The following is a 20781-nucleotide window of genomic DNA, read 5'->3' as shown; positions in this document are numbered from 1 at the left end:
CGAGTGTGTGCCTCCTTTATGGCTCCCTTTCACGTGAGCAGACTGGGACTTAAACCTTCACCCCCGACGGGGCAGTCAGTCAGTCTGTCTGTCTATGATTGTGTCCAGTGGGCACCATGGCGACCCATTCTCGTGACAACCCTGTAACCCGAGCCACCAGTCAGGTAGGGCAGGTATAACCGTGACGATGTGAACGATTCAGGTCATAGGTGTGTGTGGAGGCGGAGCTTCAAGAAAAGAGAGAAGAGACAAGAGCAAAAGTTTAAACAGAGAGAAAGCTCTGACACTAATGAATGAGCCTGTGAGTTAAAAAACAAAAAGGAAACATGCTGGAGGAAGGAGAGGAGACTCACGCCGTTGGTGCCGAGGAAGAGGAGGATGATGGGACGTTCACTAACATCTCTCTGGCAGACGACACAGGTAAAGACTCAAGGGACTACTCTGCAATTGTTTTGGTCTTTTTTTTTCCAAAGTAAGCCCTTTTCTGCCCTTCATTTGTTGTATATGCACAAAATGACAGACAGTTACGTCAATTCTTTAAAAGTATGTGACTGAACAAATGAGGGCAGCTTGTAAAACCAGAGTAGTTATGTTGGTGTGTTGTGCTGTGACAGGACGGAGGTGTGGCTTTTACCAAAGCTGCATGCCTTTCTTTTTGGTATTCTAAATTTGATTATCAGGGGGGAAAAAAAGCATTTAGTTAAATATTAAGAAGTAACAATATACCATGGGGAATAATCCCTTCCAATATAAATCCTATATCAGAATCAGAATCAGCTTTGTTGACCGTGTATGCGTATGATGAAAGGAATTTGACTCTTTCCGTTGCTCTCAGCGTACATACACAGAATATACAAAAAAAACACAAAAAAAACAAGGACAAGAAAGTAGAGGTAAGCGTAAACATTTAACTATTATGTACGAATAGGGTTAGGGTTATATACAAAAGTATATATATGAACACAATAAACTGCATACTGTCTATTACCACAGCATTGGTATTACATAATAGTTTGCATTCTGAAGAGTTTGTACTCTAGGAAAAAGGGAATATTTGACTCAGTGTTATGTTCACCTCTATTTGTGTCTATCTGCCGTTTGATCTGGGTTTGGCGTGCTACACCGAGGTCAGAGTGCTCTGAAGTCTCTAAAATCTTAACTTGCAAATTGATTACAGCTTGGATCTCTTATGTGTTCACTCATAGCGTGGTTTCTGATAAATTGTCATGAAGAAAGAGCTGGAAAGTATTTTGAAATGGTAGTAGTTGGGGGTATGACAGTTTTGGCACTTTCAGCCAGTGATATTTCACAGGGATTGGGCAACACACACACACACACACACACAGAAAAAGATGGAGAGAGAGAGAGAGCAGACTGGTCATAGATGGCTTTTGGCTACAGCAGCCGTCTCCCCAGGGTTTGGTTTGGCTAACAAGCAGCAGCATATGGACTCCTCAGATCGAGCAGAGACACAACACAGAGGCTGCAAGAATACTACACCCAGACGTGTATATTAATGTTTACAAAGGCTGCCAACCACTCCATTCATGCAGACAGACACACAGACAGACAGAAAGACAGACAGGGGGACAGAAAGACATCTATGCACAAAAACAAAAACATGCAAAGGTCTGGTGAGAATGACATTGCTGCTCTCTGACTGTCTCGTATGTATGTGATATTATAGCAGTGGGAATGACTGAAGGCCTGAGCATCTGTGAGGACTGCAGCAAGTGTGTGTGTGTGCAGAGTGCCCCCTCCCGTCGGCTGGTGTGGTCACGCACACTCGGTGACGTCGCTATCATCGTCACTGTCCTCACCATCACCACATAGCCTCGAGTCTGTTTACAGGGTCACTCCGCTAAACGGAGAAGACATTTATTGCTGTAGGTGAGTCTAAATGCCGGCATGTGTTTTGTGTAAAATAAAATTTGAGTAGCTAAATCACAGCTAGCCTTTCCATTAGCAGTTTGAAGCTAATGCTAGCTAGCAGCAGCAGTTAGCTTGTAACGTTAACAGTTAGCGGTAGCATAACTCTGGGTGTTGTCCCGGTTATTAAATGTATTTATCAAAGAGTCGCCTCTGAATATCAGACGAGATAGACGAGTTCGTTTTGGTTGGTTTTTGGTGAGTAACTGACTTCGCATTGGGTGCTGAAGTAGTTGCTCCGTTGGTGTAGCTAGCCACACCGCTGACATCAGTTAGCTTAGCGTAACATAGCTAGTAAAAGTACACGCGTCCATTATCGGACTCGTCCTGATAATGATGAAGCTAACCGGCTGTCATGTAACTGTGGCTCTGAACGGGAGATGTGATGTAACGTTGTTGTTTTTTCACGAACGATTGACTGTCAATTTGCCGTTAGTCGCTCGTTTATTTGTGGCTGTAGTAGCCAGTATCACATAGTAGCCAGTATGTAGCATCACCACATCATCTCACACCCAGTTCACTGACTGTAAACATAGAAGCAACCATGTTTAGCTAGCAAATCCAAGCTAAGCTGTATTGTTTTAGTGCTCTTGTTCTCAGTGAATACGGATTTCATTTACATATAAAGTCAAGGATGCTTCCTTTGGTTTTATAGAGGTAGGCCACCTTGCATGAAACAAAGGTCTCCTCTGCTAACATAGTGAGACAATAAACCTTTTATGAAATAACAAATACTCTTTGTTTAATGTGACTATGTTTAGTAACTTAAATGATGACAGGACAAGGTGGAGCTGGGTGGCTTACCACCTTGATGAGGGCATGAAGGAGCTCAGTGCAGTATTAGGCTCCCTTACTGTATATATATAGTTTTTTTTTTCCCTATCTTTTCAAGGCAACTTTTTGATTTATAAGATGAACGTGAACACACTTGGTTCCTCTAACCACCTTGACTGGTAATCGGTGTTATTCATATGAACAGGGAAGCAGATAATTGCCGGAGTCTCTGCCAGCATTTGAAACTTTCATCATGCTAGAACCTCCTATTATCAGACGTATGACCGCTTCATGGAGCTGACAGTGTCTGTTTTTGCTCTTTTACAGTGGCCAGTGGATCTGCAGCCCTGTATACTAAGCAGGAGAACGAGCTTTTCATCATGAACTGCGATATAGATGGTGCGTCTGCACACACGCAGCTTTGTGAAACACTATTATGTCCGATAATTAAATAATAATGAGATGATGTGTTTTCAAGTGCATGTGAATAGCGTCAGCGTTTGTATCTATTGCAGGAGACATGGAGAACCAGGTGGAGATGGAGGAGAAGACGAGGTTAATAAATCAAGTTTTGGAACTTCAGCACACGCTAGAAGGTAACACACACACACGCATAACTTCATCTCCTGAGTCTGATAATTGAGTTACATAGAGTAACTTGATGGCCATAATAGTTTCACTGGGCTAAATGTCACCAACCAGATGTCTGTTGTTATAAGAAAAAGCATGTTATCCAGCACAGCTGTGGACAGCTGTGTCAGAACTTAAAACGTAAGCTGAGTAGACCACGGACTTTGTCTTTGTTCCAGACCTGTCAGCGCGGGTTGACGCAGTCAAGGAGGAGAACCTGAAGTTAAAATCTGAGAACCAAGTCCTCGGGCAGTACATTGAGAACCTCATGTCTGCCTCCAGCGTCTTCCAGACCACCGACACCAAGAGCAAACGGAAGTGAGGTACCCTCAGAAAAACACACAGTCCCAGGCCAGCAGCTGGGAGAGGGAACCACCCACTGAGACATGGAGAGGGGTTTGTTTTCTCAGCTGACCTGGGTTTCTGTACCCGTTACAGCCCACTTACCCGAGTCGAAACTAACTATTTAAATATCAAAAACATAAACTGACGTTGTCACATGTCCCGCTGACTCAGAAATAAGATGAATTTAATGTTAGTTTGACCCAGGTCTGTTTTGCAGCAGCTCCCTCTCCACACTACAGAACCAGACTATGTATATGAAGTGGTTAAGGGTCATTTGTACCATGAGTTTCTTCTTAATGCTCTCTGTCAAAGTATCTGTAAAATAATTCTTAGTTCTGCTTTACCTGCTTGGTTTTGTGTTTGAGGACAATTCAGATTTTCTGTGATTTTTTTTTCCCCCAACTTTCTGATAGTGTTCCCGTCTCAAACTGACCTGTAAGTGGGTGAAAACAAATCATAAATATTACAAATACTGGTTGACCACAAAGCTCATTTCAACTCTGGTTTATTTCTTTTTGTAAAATATTTTCTACATCAGCTGGATCTGAGTTGTTCCGTAGGTCTTGGATGTCATCATGTCTATATGAAACATGACTGTATTCTGCCATTTAAAAAGCAGGCAAACTGAACAGTATTACTGAGAATAAAATGTATTTGGATTGCATGTACGAGTTCTTTTTAATTTGCAAGTGTAGTATATCTAATGAAATGCCATTAAATCAATAGTCACTAACTTACAGACTGTATAAAGCTTTTGAGAACTTTGTAACAATAGAAGGTGGATACTAGACCATTGAGAGCTCGGCAACAATGCAAGTAAAAGCACAGAGAAACTAAAAGTTATGTAGACTTCATAAAAGTGTAAATCTTAACTTATCAATGTTTTATTGCAAGTGGTTCCATTTTTTTTTTTTTTTTTTTCAAATCACAATTACACACTATTTTCATTTTGCACTTCAAAGTATTTGTAACCCTTTCAGTTGATCATATCATGAATGAGTGTTATGGCCCAGACTGTAATGTAAGAGAGACAAAGGAAATGGTCATAAATGCAGCCGGGCTGACTCAGAGACGAACCCTGCATTAATGCATAGTGTGTGTCTTCATCCTGTTCGTGGGTGGGGGGGGGGTGGACTAAATGGGCCGGATGAGTCAAAAGATACGAGGAGGAGGAGGAGGAGGGGGGAGAAAGGGATGCTTTCCCCTTTAACTGCAAGCAGTAAAGAGGCCTTGAGTGCTATTGATCCATCCAGCCAGGCCTGGAGCACACCACCTGCTAGAGGAGGGGTTCGACTGTAAGGTGTGCCGATGTACTCGGTGTGCAGCAGAGTGGAGGGTGTGTCTTCCAAGACTTCTGCTGCAGCAGGTACAAAAAGAATGAGGGTGTAAAGAGATGAAGTCACGTAATCTCAACGCATTTGCATTCCCTTTAAATGTATCCAGTTGAATAATGTCTGGAAAGCAGTAATTCATGTGTAAACATCAAGTGACTGTGGTGCTGTTTGAAAGGGGTGACGTTAATTATGTGGAGGCTATAAACACTGTATATGATGTAATTTATTGAGGTTTTTTCGATATTTTTAACAGTTGTACAGTATCATTTCTTCAATTTCTGTCTGGCTATGAATATGCCCCACCTACTACACACGCCCTGTAGACACCCTGCACCTTTGCCTTTAAACTGTTTTTTGTTTTAATAAAAACCTAAGATCACTCCTTTCTCTGGGTCTTTTGTCAACATTACATTAACTTTCAGGAGAGCAACAGAAAAGGTTGATATATATATTTTTTTGTATTAAATAGTTTTATTTTCAAGAGCAATGTACAATTTGCGAACAAATGTAAACAGGGATTCCTGCCAGAATCTGGCAAGAACATGATCTACAAAAGCTTGAGACAATAATATAAAACAAATAAGTTATCATCAATGTTTTTCCCAGGCAATAATCTTGGATCTGAACTCCAGCTAGTCTAGATACTCTGGGAAAGCGCTGCCGTGTACTGACTGAATGAGACGTGTTTTCGGCAGGTTTAATATCCAGCGGTTTGCTGCAGGAACCTACTAATCTTGTCTTATTGACAACGGATGGCCAAAGGCATTCAGTGTTTGGATCAGACCCAGACCTTTGAAACAGACCTAGGTTCAGAATAAGCACATCAGTGGCATGGCGTAATTAAGAAAACTGCCTCAACAGGAACAGTGGTGGACGAGGTGGGCCTTTTCAGGCTGACAGGCATTGGTGACAGCAACGGCTTAGAGGAGAGAAGAACGATGGAGAAAGCGCGGAAGCTCAGGATGGAGGAAGAAAAACATCTAAATGCACGGAATCTCCGGGGGATTGATTCGTCTGATCGTTCAATGAGCAGGCAGGGAGGAGGAGACGAGACGAGGGATGCAGGATGTGGTTCGGGAGACTGCGGCCCTGTGATGGGTGTAGCCGAGGGGGTGACTGCAGGCTACCGGGTGGTTGGGAGGAAATGCATGCTGCTCTGCTCAGAGAGGGGGCGGAGCAGCAGCTGAGACGGCCCTTTCCTCCACCTCCTCCGCATTTGGGGGGGGGGGAGAAAGGAGACAGGAGGCGTGGGGGGGGGTTCACCTCTTCAGTCTTTCCGTACCCTCCTCTTTCTCACAGCTTGTTTGTGGCTCTCTTCAGCGACGTCTCCTCCCTCCTTCGACTGGGGGCCACAATCGGAATGACAGAAAGAGAAAGAAAAAAAAGGGCAAATTTAATGGATGAGATATAACACGTCCCTCTTGCATTTTTCACATTACCGACATCTTAACACATCCGAGTGTAGCGTTCGCCCCGTGTTACAGGGTGTCTAGACTTTCTATCAAGTCAAATTAAACTGATTTAATTAAATTAAAAGGCCCTTTAAATGCCAAGTAGAGTGAAATACATGATCACTCTGGAAAAAGAGCCGCGCACATTTCACACAAGGCCAAGGACACGGTGTCCGAGACGTGAGTCAGTCTCAACAGAAGGGAGGTGAGGGAACGATCCTGTTCACTGTGTTGTCTGCAGGCCACACGAGACCGGCTCACCGTGTGTGTGTGTGTGTGTGTGTGTGTGTGCGCATATGATAAAAGAAAGTGGAGCATTTATAGGTCCATGAGGGGCTTTGCACCCTGTATCAGTACACCAAACGGCAACATTTTAGCTAATTTTTAAACATAATGTATTCAAGTATGGTTAATGTGAATTATAAGTAGAGTATTATTAGATTATAAGTCTGAGGTTCCCATCAGATACCTAGAAGAACTACATGAAAGATAAAGCTGGTGGTGAGATCCAGGGACCTGGTTCTAGGTATTAACTCCTAGCGTGTGCATGAACCCCCAGATCTCTACCAACACCATCAGCTCATGTTGCTCTGCAGGTAAGAATAACTCACGACGACACCCACCTCCTCTTCTAATGTTCGCTCAGGAGCTTTGCTCTCCTCTACTCCCTCCTCCTCTTCTTCTTCTTCTTCCTCCTCCTCCTCCTCCTCCTCCTCTTCCTCCTCTTCTTCTTCTTCTTCCTCCTCATCCTCCTCCTCCTCTAGATTGTCACCTCCCGCATCAGCTTCATCCTCCTCTTCTGTTGCTTTTGAGGGAGACAGAGTAACGGTGATGACAGTAAGGACAAAGAAATATGAGTCTAGAACAATGTAGCAGCAAAAGACCAATACAGCAACAACAGAAGAGTGTGTGTGTGTGTCCTGTGTTTGACCCTCTAACCTGCAGCTGGAGCACCTTCTGCAGCCTCAGCTGCTTTGTCTTCCTCATCTCCTTCTGCCTCCTCTTCTTCTTCTTCTTCATCCTCCTCCTCCTCCTCCTCTTCCTCCTCTACATCAGCCCGGGGAGGATCCACCTTCTTGTACACGTAGTCGTCATCTGATTTCTGTGACGCAAACAGGAAATGGGATCACGGTCTGGCTTAGAGGGGGTCTGCTGGAGTGCTTGGCATAAATTGAGGATGGGAAACGCGCAATAAATAAATCCCTCGTTAGGTTCACAGTACCTTTGGCCAGCAGAAGAGCACACCCAGTCCAACAGGCAGGCCAACTGTCAGTATGTAAATCACCCAGAGCCACGGCCGTTCCTCTGCTGCGATCATCAGCTGAGCGAAAACCCCCGGCTGGTGGGATCGAGGAGCGAAAGACAAGAGCAAATAGTGAGCCTTTGTCTCTCAGATACTGACAGTAAATTATATGCACAAAGTGACAATGTAAGTGTCTGTGAGGGTGCTGCTCCATGTTCCTTTTTGCCCTTACAAAACACCACACTGACCTCGTTAGCGCTGGCCACCAGTTTCTTCAGCCCCCAGCTGTCGGAGGCCCAGCGGTCGGCCACCTCCTTGTGCGAGGTGATAATGAAGTTGTCAAAGTAGATATCAGCGGTCATGGACCACAGCTCCAAGCCCACAGCCTTGAAAGGTGTCATCCTGAACGGCTGCAGGTCCTCAAAATAATCCGGGTTATTGATCTTGCGCGGCTTCCAGACTCCCTGGGGGACAAGAAGGTAGAGGGAAAACAATTATGGTGGCTTCAGCTGGTGCGCAAACATACAGCGTCTCCAGCAGGACAGGTCAGAGGTGTTACAAGTAATACAGAGAGTGAACTGGCAGAGTGCTGTAGTGTGCACCTCATTATTTGTGGCCTACAAAGAAGCTAGGAACAGTTCCTAAAAGAGAAATGAAATAAAACTCTAATAAGCCCAAAACGCCTGGTTTAGTTAACGCTATAGTCACCTGATAGTTGGGATTGTCCACCAGAGGGGCTTTCCACTTGCCCTTGTACTGAGGGTTGTTGATCTGTGGACGCTTCCACTCCCCACAGCCGGGGGCCGTCTCACAGGCTGGGTTAGGAATCTGCGGGGCTTCCCACTCTCCATCCATCTCCTCGTCCCTGCACACAGAGAAGAGCGGTCAGGCTCGATCGTTTCCTTTACTGTAACATCATTCAAACTGCCGACTGTGGGTTTGTTTGGTGACCGTGTTCATTTTACCAGTCTGTTGGTTTATCAGCGTTGGGGTCGGAGACAAACTCTGGTTCGTCGTCCAGCCAGCCCTCTGGCTTCAAAGCGTCAGGGTCTTCAATCTTTGCTGGAGCATCTTCGTCCCTGAGACACACACACACACACACACACACACACGGCCATGTTTGTTATTGAAGACTAGGTCCAATCTGCAACAGAATCTGTACCGTCTACAAGTATGTGGCTTGCGGTCACCAGTCATCGGGCTTGGCGGCCTCGGGGTCAGGCATCTTGGCCCTCTCGTCCCAGTCCTCCGGCTTAGAGTCCCGTGGGTCGTCTATCTCTTTGGGTGGGTTGACTGGAGGCACCACGTCGTGCAGCAGGCTGCCGCGGCTCACGCTGGACTGGTCTATGAACATCTCGTAGCTGTTGTCTGGGTTCAGGACTAACAACGGGGGAAACACGCTTGAATGAATATGTGAGCGAAATGAGAAATGTACATTTTATGAAAAAATAAAATTAAAAAAAGGCAGAGATCGGTATGTAAGCTATTACATTTCAGACTGATGTAAAAACATATATATTCTCCTGTACCCAGAGTGTAGAGGTGAGTCTTCTTGTCAGTGTAGAACTTCTTGAGGTCGACATCAGCCCTCTTGGCATGCTTCTCCTCCTTGTCTTTGTTCAGAGGATTCTGGTGGCGGAAGATGAAGTGCAGCTTGTAGTCCTCGCCACACTTGTCTGGTCCGAACATGAGGGAGTACGATGTATGGTCGTGGAATTGCTCCTTAAGTGAGGGGAAAAAAAAAAGAAAGTGTATTTTAAAAGAGTGTACAGAAGACAGAGGAGGAATGCTCTGAAGGTTTGGGATTCAGTTCAAGGTATCTTCAGTATTTGCTTCAGTGTAAGATGCTTTTGGATGGACGTACATTAAAACATTACACATAAACAGAGCCAGGGAGAATGACAACATGTATACCAACCAGATTGAGATTGCCAGTGTCTGAAAGCAGTTTGATGTAGGCTCCACCACAGTCGATGCCATCCTGGAAATTCACCTCATACCTGCAACCAGAACACAAGAAAACAACTTAACAAGTCGCATTATTTCACACGGTTTAGTAAACTTGAAAATGCAAATAAGAAGATTTAAGTCACACACTTATCCATCCACGAAACACTGTAGCTCGTGGAGAAAAGAGTGTTTTCCCGTGTGTGTGTGTGTGTTTGAACTCACTGTATGACCAGAGGTTCATCCTGGAACACAAAGGGTTTGTTCAGCATGGCGGCGATGGCGTGGTGTTTGGCCCGGGACTTGAGCACCAGGCCCTGGTCTCCTGGAACTTTGTTCTCCTTCAGCTGCTCCACAGCCCACTTCCCTACAGCCAGAGAGACGTTCAACGTTTATCGTCACGGTGCGGTCGCAGAGTCTCTGCTTGAGGCGGCTTTAGTGTCGTCTACGTAAAAGTCCAACTGAGGCGTTGGACCTCATGTCACAGCAACGACGCTGCAAAGTGTTATAACCAGTAGTGATGGTTGCCCAAAGTAAAATAAGACTAAATATCTTTATTTACAGCATACATGTGAACAATGAGTCTGTGTGCAAAGTCAAGATAAGAACAGCCAGTTGTGCCTCTCTACAAGCTCTCGTACGCACACATCTAGATAAACCAAGAGGGCGGGAAGAAGAAAAAAGGAACAAACCGTCATATTTGGCGATGTCGTCATCTGCATCCCCCTTCACCGTCTTTGAGAGCTGCCAACTATGGAGATGAACATCACAAAACCCTCAGCTTCCACACAACAACATGTGAACACACTACAACCACTGATTGTGTAAGTTTATCCGGGGTCGGAGGCTCATCTATCCGAGCAGGGATTAAACATTTACGCTGTATTTTTAGCCGCCCTCGGGGGTAAATTTGTCAGGCTCTACCTTTCCAGAGAGCCGTCATCAAACGTCTCTGCAAAGTACACATCTCCAGTCGGGACGGGAGTCTTGTATGTTACCTGGGGAACAAAAAAAAAACATAAATTAGAAGTTAATCTACAGGCCACGTTCCGCTAATCCAAAACTTTGCAACTGTGAAGAAAAGCCTTGATACACTTCAACATCACAAATGGGCTTTACGTCACCTATGAGACCCATTTCTGACCTGGAAGGAGACGTTTGCATCCATTCCAGCCTTCCCACTTGCTGTGCCGTCTGTCTCATCCAAGAGGTCTTCATCCATCACCGTCGCTTCCTCCTCCTCCTCCTCCTCCTCCACCTCTTCCTCATCTGCCATCAAGACATTTAATTCCTCCTCGTCCAACCCTATATCTTCATCCATGTCTGAAATATCAACGTCCAACTGCGTCTCCTGGGTCGCCACAGCCGCCACAGCCAGCGAGGTCAGGAGCAGCACGCACCACATCCAACCCCTTTCCAGCTTCATCTGTAGGGGGAGGGTAGAGATAGCAGACGGGTGAACAGAGTGTGCTGATGAGCACGGTGTGAGGAGGGTGAGGGAGGGTAAGGGGTGGGAGGAAGGGGGCAGGTGTGAGATGTTATTTATGGGGAGCAAGGGGGGGGTGGGTGGACGTCAATGATATAAATAGAAATCACAAGTGCGTAAAAGGATGAAAGGATAAGAGGGTGAGACAAAAAAAACAAAAAGAGATTGCCATCACATTAGAACACAGAGTTACTTGATGTAGGGCCTGTGTCCTCAGATCACATCCTTATCTCACAAGACTGCCCCTTCTCTGCTGCAACGCATTCCCGCCAGATGAATCTAAAAGACGGACTCCTTCTAAGCAGACGCCACTAACATCTGTACCATACGAGCCTCTTTGGATGTATAATATGTCCTCTTTCTAAAATACCCTTACGAGTTCTACTTTGTGACGCATCGGATGAGAATCTTTTTTTGTGTGTGTCCTAAAACGCATTTGAAACCCTACCTGCTGAATAGTGGTACAATTCAGATATTTGTTACACCAAACAACAGCTGTAATGACCCATCGAGCTGGCCGCAGCTGCTCAGTCCGCTCGAGAGCAGCAGGAATTGAAAAAGCATCAGTGCAGACGGCACAGCAGCACGCTCGCCTTCATTCCTAATCAACTTTGATTCCCGTGCTGCTGTTGTTCTGTTAGGTAAACGGAGTGACCGGGGACCAACAGGGTGAACACAAGGGAGAGAGACGATGAACAAATCACACGTCTTATCTTGAAAAGCATCAGAATGTGGCTCAGTAACAGCTATTTGCATCTTTGGTCTTAATGCAAGCATTGCAACAGTTTGTAAGACATCTTAGCCACATCCCATGTTTCTGATAGTAGGAACACTGCACACAATCCTCATATTTAATGTATGAGGTGGTCACATGTGGCAGTGGATTAACCAATGAATTGACTTCAACAAGAGTTACCGGTGGTTCTCAACCAGTGACATTTAGAGTCAAAACTGTCAGTTCTGGGTCCTTCTACTTTAACCAATAAAAGAAGTACCTGCTAAAGGGGCACCATACTTTGATGAAGGCTCAGCTTCTTTACAATGACAAAGGGCCATTTACCTTCACTTTACCTTCACAGATGCGGGCATGGCTCTTGCAGAGTGCACTTTATGGCAACCTCGACGGTAAAATGAACCGTTTGAGGCAAAGCTTTTACTGGTTGAATGCATCGTACCCCACGAGCTTTCTGTTCTGCACGACATGTCTATGAAATGTCAGGGACAGTGAACTAGGTCAATGGTGACAAGGAGGCACAGTCAGGTTAATACGCCAGTTTTAGATTAAACAGTGCAAATGAAATGTTCCTCTCAGACATTATCATTACAATGTTGGCCTTTCTGTGAATTTTTTAGGCCATTTTCCATATGAAAGATATTATGACTACAAATACAAGACTACACAGTGAATGCTGTAGAAATCCCAAAACAGGTCATTCCCCAAATTTATAAAAAAGGACAATACACATTCCATAACATTTCTACAGCAACAATATCCACTATGTTGCACATGTAGAGAGCAACTCAAAGCACAACACAGCCAAGCCATACAGATGATAACCACAATGACACATGCAGGGCAGCGATAGGGTGTAATTAACATACGGCATTCATACATTATTTTTTTGTATCCCTTTCTAAGAGAAGCTTATTACTGAACAGATCTAGAAGCTACACAGAAAAGGTCACAGGACAGGGTTAAGGAGCCAACATGGCTGCCACCGAACACTGCAATATCCAAACTCTTGTAGATAAATGGCTCTGGCTGCAACACCTGCTCCGCTAGCTCGCTATGCTAAGTGCACATAGCGCAAACGCTAGCATAACACGAGCTTATCTAGTTGACTAATGGTAGACTAATGGGCTTATACGATGAGCCCACTAAGTAAACACGCCCTGCAGTTAAAAACGCTAAACGGAAAATATGTATTTCAAAACAAAGGGGAGGCCGAAGACTGAAGAAACGATTGGACAGCGACGGTTAGCTTGCTGAATTGGTAGTAATGTCGCACAGGGGAGCGATGGGAGAGAATGAATGAGCGCACATAAAAACAAACCTTTTGCGCCTTCTTGTCAGCTGCAGAGAAAATGTTTTGATAACAGCCTTTTCTCCGGAGTAAGTATCTTGTGCGGTTCTCCTGCACGGAGGATCACCGAGGCCCGCCGTGTACAGATACACGGTTCTCGGCTGGAGAGGACGGAACGTAGATGACAGCTTGGCCCCGGATAACGGTGCGCGGTTGATGAACGCGAGCGAGTCCCCCCAGCAAATGGGCATGACGCATGCGCACATCGCGCAGGGTAAGAGAGCGTGAATGCTGCCTCCACGTGCACCAAAATATTAGCGGAGATGAGAGGGTTGCCGGAGGCTGCTCGGAATAGATAACGCTGGTAGGGCCATTTCACTCTAATATTGCTATTATTTTGCATGAGATACGTTTTGAATAAACTAAATTTACAACTGAAGCGATTAGAATAAATTCGCCACCGTTTAAAAAAACATTTCTTCACGTTTTATGGAGCACCATTTAGTTGTAGTGTTGCTTTGAAATGCAGTTGTTAACCTTTTATCCACGATACTCAGTTACTCAGATACTCAGTTTGTCAATGGAATTCTAAAATACAGTCACTAAAAACTCCTTCAGCAACAGGATTCATATTTACTCAACAAAATGCTGTAAATATTTACAACTTTGAAAGCCCCAAACAACGAGTTTACGCTAGGAGCGCTTGAGGGCATCAGACATTCGCTTTGCAGCTGCCTTTCAAAGTAAAAGCTTAGTTTCTACTAAACACGTTCCTTGGTCATATACTGCTAACGAAGATCTGGATCATAATAACACAAGCACAAATACGCTAACATAAAAACAATTATGTACAATCATTCCAAAATAGTCAAATAAAGAGAATGATTTACCCCAACCTTTACTGTGGCATGTAGTATGCACATCCGGGGTAGAGTTCAGAACATTTCTATGGTGGCCACATGCTTGTCGGATCAGTGCAGTTGTGAACTACATTATTGAAACCTGTCTGCAGTCACCCAAGAACCCTCAGAATGAAGGACACACCGCTGTCTAACTGTGAGCGGGATTTCCTGCTCAAAGCGATCGAAGAGAAAAAGGTGAGCTGGTTTCTGAGCATTTTACACTTAAATATAAAACTGACGACAAAATACATGTTGCACAAACGGAAAACCATACCGATGTAGAATAAATAAGCTTTCTGTGTATCTTGAATCCCTTAAACACACGCCTGAAAATGGACTACAGTCAAATTAAAAATGGAAAGTTCTTCAGTGAGTTTGCTTCATGAACGTCTGCTTTGGAGGCTTTGTTGTCCTTAGTTAGAGTTTCACCTGTCGTCTCCCTGCAGCGTCTGGATGGACGACAGACCTACGACTACAGAAAGATGAAGATCACATTTGGGACCGACTATGGATGCTGCTTTGTGGATCTGGGAAAAACCAGGTGAAGCTAAGGCCAGATATATGTAAAGTCAAGTGTTTAGCTTTTTCTACATCACCCCGTTAGTGTTCAACCCTCCTCATGAATCTTGCCCCAAACTTTGCTCAATTAACCTTACAGTTTGACAGCTTCATATACAGCGTTTCTGTTTTTGCACCATTCTATCAGATACGGAATTCAACGTGTCTTGTGCATTATTTTATAAACTTTTTTTTCCCATCAACTTTCACATGACAATTCTTTTTACACGTTAAAATAAAGGGATGGGATAAACAATGCTTGTCTGCAAGGCACTAATATCGTGCAAAATTGAAGTGAGCACTTGCCCATGTCATGCACCCACACTCATGCATTTTTTAAAATTTAAAAACACCATGAAGTTATATATGTTTTGTGTTAATGGAGTAGCAATGTGCTGCACTCTTCAGGGTCATGGCCCAGGTGTCATGTGAGCTGGTGACTCCTAAAGAAAATCGACCAAACGAGGGAATCATGTTCTTCAACATCGAGCTGTCACCCATGGCCTCACCAGCATTTGAACAAGGCAGGTGAGAAAAAAACAACCCCTTTTTGTTTTTATGTATTAAACCAGAACTGTGTCTGAGACATGGTTCATTTGCTCTAACTGTTTGTGCAGAGAGTGTAAATCATCTGTGGTGGTTGTTTTTTCTTCTCTCCAGACAGTCTGAGTTGTCAGTGAAGTTAAACAGACAGCTGGAGAGATGCTTGAGGAACTCCAAGTGCATTGATACTGAGTCCCTGTGTGTGGTGTCTGGAGAAAAGGTGAGACACACACACACACACACACACACGTAAAAGAAAAGAAGAGAAGAGAGAAGAACCTTATGATAATGATGTGTGTGTGTTCAGGTGTGGCAGATCAGAGTGGATGTTCACATGTTGAATCACGATGGGAACCTGATGGATGCTGCCAGCATCGCCGCCATCACCGCTCTGTGCCACTTCAGACGTCCCGATGTCGGCATCCAGGGAGATGAAGTCACAGTGGTGAGTCAGCAACAAACGCAGCAGGTGGTGTCTCCTCACATCGCTGAATCTACTGGGGAAAGCCTGACGCTCCAAACACCAAACTGCTCCGTTATCTGAATTTCTTTGACGATGCTCACAGGGGGGTATAATGTGCCAAATTTCCTGCTTTAATTCCACAGTGACTACTCACTATGTCGGCGTCAATACATCTTTTTTTTACTGTCAAAACAAAAACACCTCACACTTATGTTGCACCACATATTTTTCATACTTTGTGGTTGTAATACTTTTTTTTTTTTTTTGCTGTGCTCCCTTAGTACAGTCCAGAGGAGAGAGACCCGATTCCTCTGAGCATCTACCACATGCCCATCAGTGTCAGCTTCTCCTTCTTCCAACAAGGGTAAGGCACATTTAAATCACATTTAAATACAAGACGCAATTATTTTCTGTGCAAAGTACTGAGTAGGTACGACTTTTATTTGAGGGGCGCTCACCCATGTGTATTCAACCCTAACCCAAAACTACGTCCTACAACAATCATACAGTTGAATCGACGCCTCTCTTAAACTGTTTCAACAAAAACTAATAGTTTTAGCTAGGTATACCTAATCTAAGTGTATAAAACAAACAATGATTATTATAACAATAAAAGTATCCAGCAGACTAATTGAAGCTCGCCAGTCATTGGATGAACGTTCCCCTTCATTGTACCAAGCGCTCTTCTTCTGTTCTTCCTTCTCGCTCTGCAGAACCTACCTGCTGGTCGACCCCTGTGAACGGGAGGAGCGGGTGATGGACGGCTTGCTGATGATCGCCATGAACAAACACAGAGAAATCTGCTCCATTCAGTCCAGCGGGGGCATCATGTTGCTTAAAGAGCAGGTAAAAACAGTCGTGATAATACTGCGATGTGGATTTTGGTTTTGCAGCCATGGAGATCAATTGTTTTCTGAAAAGAATTGTCACTCAGTTCACTGTGGAGCTTCACAAACGTCCGTGTTTGCTGGAAGAGGTGCTCTCTAAAACACACACAAAAGATAAAATGAACACAAGTGAAGTTTTAAGAAAAAGAAAAAAACCTATTAACGTGAAAAAAATACTAAAATGTTAACACCAATATATCTTGTGTGTGTGAAGGTTATGAGGTGCAGTAAAATAGCCAGCGTTAAAGTGTCTGAAATCACAGCGCTCCTCAGCAAAGCCCTGGAGAACGACAAGAAAGCAAGGTGAGCAGTGACATCACATAACCACACCGTCAGCATTGTGGAAGTGGACACTTTGACCGCTGTTGTAACCGTTAGAAGATTTACAAGAACTCTGTATTTTTACGTTTTCCAGGAAGGAGGGTGGTAGGTGTGGTTTTGCGGAGTCCATGCCACAGGAGCGAATCACAGCACTGAAAATGGATGAGACCTCAGTGGAGATGACGGATGTGACGGAAAGAGCCAAAGACATCGTCCAGAAAGCCGAGGCTCCACCTCAGATGTATCCTTAACTCGGCAATAACAGCAGCACCTACCGGAATGTCTAACTTTTTTTCCATCACTTTGCCATATTTTACCCACTGTGGCTCCTTAACCGTACATACCAGGGTGCGTTCCCCCGTGGTGCCCGTCCCAGGTGTGGGTCAGTTAGGGCAGGGGCTGCAGAACACCTGGGGACTGGAGGAGGAGGAGGAGGAGGATGAGGATGAGGAGGAGGAGGATGATGATGAAGAATGTGACAACAGTGATGAAGAACAGGAGGAAAAGGTTATAATGATGGAAGAGGAACAGCATGAAAAGGAGGCGAGCACAGAAGGTCCGTTAACTAAAACAATCTTATGTCAAGTAAAAAGTTTCTGTTTCTAAAGACAGGAAAATATTGTTAACAAACATAAAAGTAGTTTGATAGAGAAAGTGATGCAACAGGTTGGAATCTGATGTCAAACCAGCACGCTGATGTGTATATACTGTATATTTGATTAATATTCAAGCTCAGGTGATATAAGTGATTATTCTGTCAGTATGTTTAATTTTTAACATTCGTTTTGGCCTACAGGAGATGTGGTTGAGATATCTGACAGTGAAGAGGAGGATGTGGTCATACTTCATTCAGAGACACCAGACAAAACTCCGAAGTGGGTGAACCCATGTTTTTTTTTTTTTCTATGCACAGCAACTGAGACGGTATGCCTGTTTTTTTTTAGTTTTTTTTTAATTTTACATTATTTTTCTTGCTCCTAGAAATACAGAAAGCAGGTCCCACCAGAAGGGGGCAGCAGCATCAAAGAAAAGACAGAAAAAATGAAAGATGAACAGGTGGAGTTTCCTGCAGCCGGAGATCTGCATATCTGCAGCAATGCCAGACACTGGTGTACCTCCTCATAACAAAGACCCCCATTCTGGCTAAAATGACTACAAGCTGCCAAGAGTGAGGATTGGTATCAAATACGGAACAGAAACACTTCCAAGTGTTGGATTTCTACACTTAGAACATGAGGTTTACTTCTTGTTTGTAGCCATTTGAATCGATTTAGAAACAGACTGCGCCTACAAATGTATAAAAAAATTATTTTTAACAATGAAAGGATTTTGGTAGTAGTATTAAATAAAGTATCTTCAACCACTCTTGGAGGTTAAGCAGACTTTTACATTTCAGTTATGTTCGCAAAGTGCTTTATTTTGTGAGGAAAATGAGATCTGTGGTATTGTATATCAAAATAAAAAGATCAATATAGTAACCTTGATTTTGTGTAATTTTTACACCTCACAAATAAATACAAATATACGTTTTGTTTGCATTTCTTTTCAGACAGGTAAAATAATCACACATTGTAAGAAAGTGTGGTGTAAAAGTCTGGTTCCACCGAGATCGCTGGATTCAGAGTGCTAACCATTACACCATGGAACCGCAATGCCGGCTTTGTCTGATGGTCTGAATATAAAGGAAATCATTACAGTACTTCAGAGAGACTATAATTGTCAAAGGTATTGTAATGAGGAGAAATACAAAGTAACCGTATCGGTGTATTGGAGTTATATTTCCAACTAAAACAGTCATGGCCAGTACGGGGATCGAACCCGCGACCTTGGCGTTATTAGCACCACGCTCTAACCAACTGAGCTAACCGGCCACTTGCGCGGTGACTGGATATTTTAACATGTCGGACTCCAAAAGCAATCCCCGTAGAGCCCTACGACATACTATGACTTTTGTATGCCTTTTTTTGGTATACACATACACTGGGATAACCAGATCCAAATAGACCGGTAGCCACAACTCTTTTTGTTGGAGTCATATCAAGCACACTTTGAGGTGCCAGTGTTGGCAAGGCTGTCCTCTCTTAGCTGATACACATTCCTAACTGCTATGTAATACAGCCAAAAGAAAACGAGGGCGTGCACATGCTGTGTGATTGTGAAATCATGCCTCTGTATCCCTTCTCCTCCCCAGGAGTTCAGGAGTTAATGCAGTCTTAATCAAATGTTTGTTTTTTTTTAATTTGCCTTTTCCTTCAACTGTATCTTCTTCACAAAGACAGACAGACAGACAGACAGACACGCACACACACACACACACACACACACACACACACACACACACACACACACACACACACACACACACACACACACACTCAGCCTGGTAGCTCAGTTAGTGGAAACGTATACTGGAAAAAGCAGAGACTGCATACCAGCCCTCATCACTGCCATCAACAGTCCAACACACAAAACCACGATTGCCTTCTCAGTTCATTAACACATAGGGATGTTTGAGATTAAGTCACAGACCGGTTATTCTTATCCCTTTTATTAAATGTAACAATAATCTCTCCATAACCGTAACCATACCACAGCATGCACACGTAAATATTGCAGAAAGCAATTTACACATCTTGGCAACCATTGCCATCAAAGTAATCCAGCATTTTGAAGAATCTGTGTCAACTTTCTTTCCACAGGACAAAACAAATATTTTTGTTTATAAAACATATCTGTTTCATTGTGTGGGTGTGTATGTGGGTGTTTATACAGTATGTGTGTTATGGATGTATTTTCTTTTCTGATTGCATTGATGGGGTGCGGGTATCCAACAGCAAACATCCCCAATGTGTGTTTGTTAATGTGTTCAGGAGTGATGGTTGTGGTGGTTTTGGTTTGTTAATCTTTTTACATTATCCTGCATTTTGTTGGTATTGCATTTTTTCTAGAATGTACTTTTTGTTGTTGTTGACACAAGTGGTGCTTTTGGTTGTAGACTTTGTGTATTAATCTCAAGAAACATTTTATTGCAATGAAAAGGAAAAGACAATCGTTGCAGGAGCCTGCAGAGATTGAGTTATTATATGCATCGTCCTCCATGGTCTCACTTTGTAGGTTAGTCATGTAATCGGATCTGCTTTGTATTTGATGCTATAACAGCAAGAGATATGAGAGAAACAGGGACATGTATGGACCCGATGTTTACATCTAGTTCCTGTACATGAGCAGACGTTGTGTCTTTTTACATTTAAAAGCATTGAGCAGACAGTACTGATCAGTTAAACTTAGATAATGTCTGATCTGTATTGTATTGTGACCAATAAGAGGGGCTGGTTTGGGACGATTTCTAAAAGGATTTCTTTCCCTAAAGGGGAGATGGCATCAGTGTGTTTCTCTCCTCCAGACCCTGGCCTGAAGACTTGCATGTCAGTTCTCAAATGACCAGGGTGGATGACATGTCAGACCAGCTGCTGAAGACCAGCGAACGGGGACACATCACTGGGATAGGAGACTAATGAAATGAAAGAGACGTTTTTCAGGGTAGAAGACTAGAGAGGAGAGTGGAGTAAAACCTGAGAACTAGAGGAGTAGACTGGTCTTGACATTTTATCATAGCTCTCCGGTCTATAAAGAGGATATCATCTGACCTTTACTAATGGAAAAATAAAAATACCTGAGTAATAGAGTTAAAGCTGAATCATAACAGTGCAGTGCCCTTGCTGAAGGATTTTCAAATAGGCTAGCATGCTAACATAGTTCTACATATCTAGCTAGCAAAATAACATTCAGGTAACTTTATATTGCACTTCTCAACATTCTGCATCACACAGTAGAAATATTTTATGGCTGTCAGATTTATAATAACAATATTGACTTACCCTCCAGAGCGAGGACTTATTTAGCTAACGTTACAATTACAAAAGAAAACAAAAACAAAAATCTTT

At 43.6% G+C, this 20781-nt stretch overlaps 3 protein-coding genes across 5 annotated transcripts; 2 read left to right on the top strand and 1 right to left on the bottom strand.

Moving 5' to 3' along the window:
• The first annotated feature begins 260 nt into the window (after positions 1–260).
• On the top strand, positions 261–4598 carry scoca (short coiled-coil protein a). Of its 3 annotated transcripts, none has more exons than XM_079160171.1 (4): positions 261–420; positions 3031–3102; positions 3219–3299; positions 3513–4598. In XM_079160171.1, the coding sequence occupies exons 1-4, from the start codon at positions 327–329 to the stop codon at positions 3653–3655; spliced, it is 390 nt and encodes a 129-aa protein (XP_079016297.1). In that variant the 5' UTR covers positions 261–326; the 3' UTR covers positions 3656–4598. The 3 variants fall into 3 exon arrangements, with proteins under 3 accessions (XP_079016297.1, XP_079016298.1, XP_079016299.1); XM_079160172.1 differs by lacking the exon at positions 261–420 and adding an exon at positions 1780–1890; XM_079160173.1 differs by lacking the exon at positions 261–420 and adding an exon at positions 1801–1886.
• Positions 4599–5486: 888 nt separating this feature from the next.
• Positions 5487–13348, bottom strand: clgn (calmegin). Its single transcript, XM_079160170.1, has 15 exons — positions 13194–13348; positions 10798–11079; positions 10578–10651; positions 10346–10404; positions 9879–10020; positions 9625–9706; positions 9236–9428; positions 8897–9086; positions 8672–8785; positions 8415–8571; positions 7955–8170; positions 7686–7802; positions 7403–7565; positions 7087–7268; positions 5487–6354 (listed from the first exon to the last, which is right to left on the bottom strand). Exons 2-15 carry the CDS (start codon positions 11077–11079, stop codon positions 6280–6282), a joined length of 2046 nt encoding a protein of 681 aa, XP_079016296.1. The 5' UTR covers positions 13194–13348; the 3' UTR covers positions 5487–6279.
• A 771-nt stretch (positions 13349–14119) lies between these two features.
• exosc9 (exosome component 9) lies at positions 14120–18286 on the top strand. Its single transcript, XM_079159057.1, has 12 exons — positions 14120–14260; positions 14512–14606; positions 15032–15151; positions 15284–15386; positions 15474–15611; positions 15911–15993; positions 16343–16475; positions 16731–16819; positions 16932–17078; positions 17185–17393; positions 17634–17712; positions 17819–18286. The coding sequence occupies exons 1-12, from the start codon at positions 14195–14197 to the stop codon at positions 17880–17882; spliced, it is 1326 nt and encodes a 441-aa protein (XP_079015183.1). The 5' UTR covers positions 14120–14194; the 3' UTR covers positions 17883–18286.
• The last annotated feature ends 2495 nt before the right edge of the window (positions 18287–20781 follow it).

Source organism: Pholis gunnellus (assembly GCF_910591455.1).
Source record: "Pholis gunnellus genome assembly, chromosome: 5".
In the NCBI taxonomy this organism is placed as follows: domain Eukaryota; kingdom Metazoa; phylum Chordata; class Actinopteri; order Perciformes; family Pholidae; genus Pholis; species Pholis gunnellus.
This window is presented reverse-complemented; position numbering and strand designations above follow the sequence as displayed.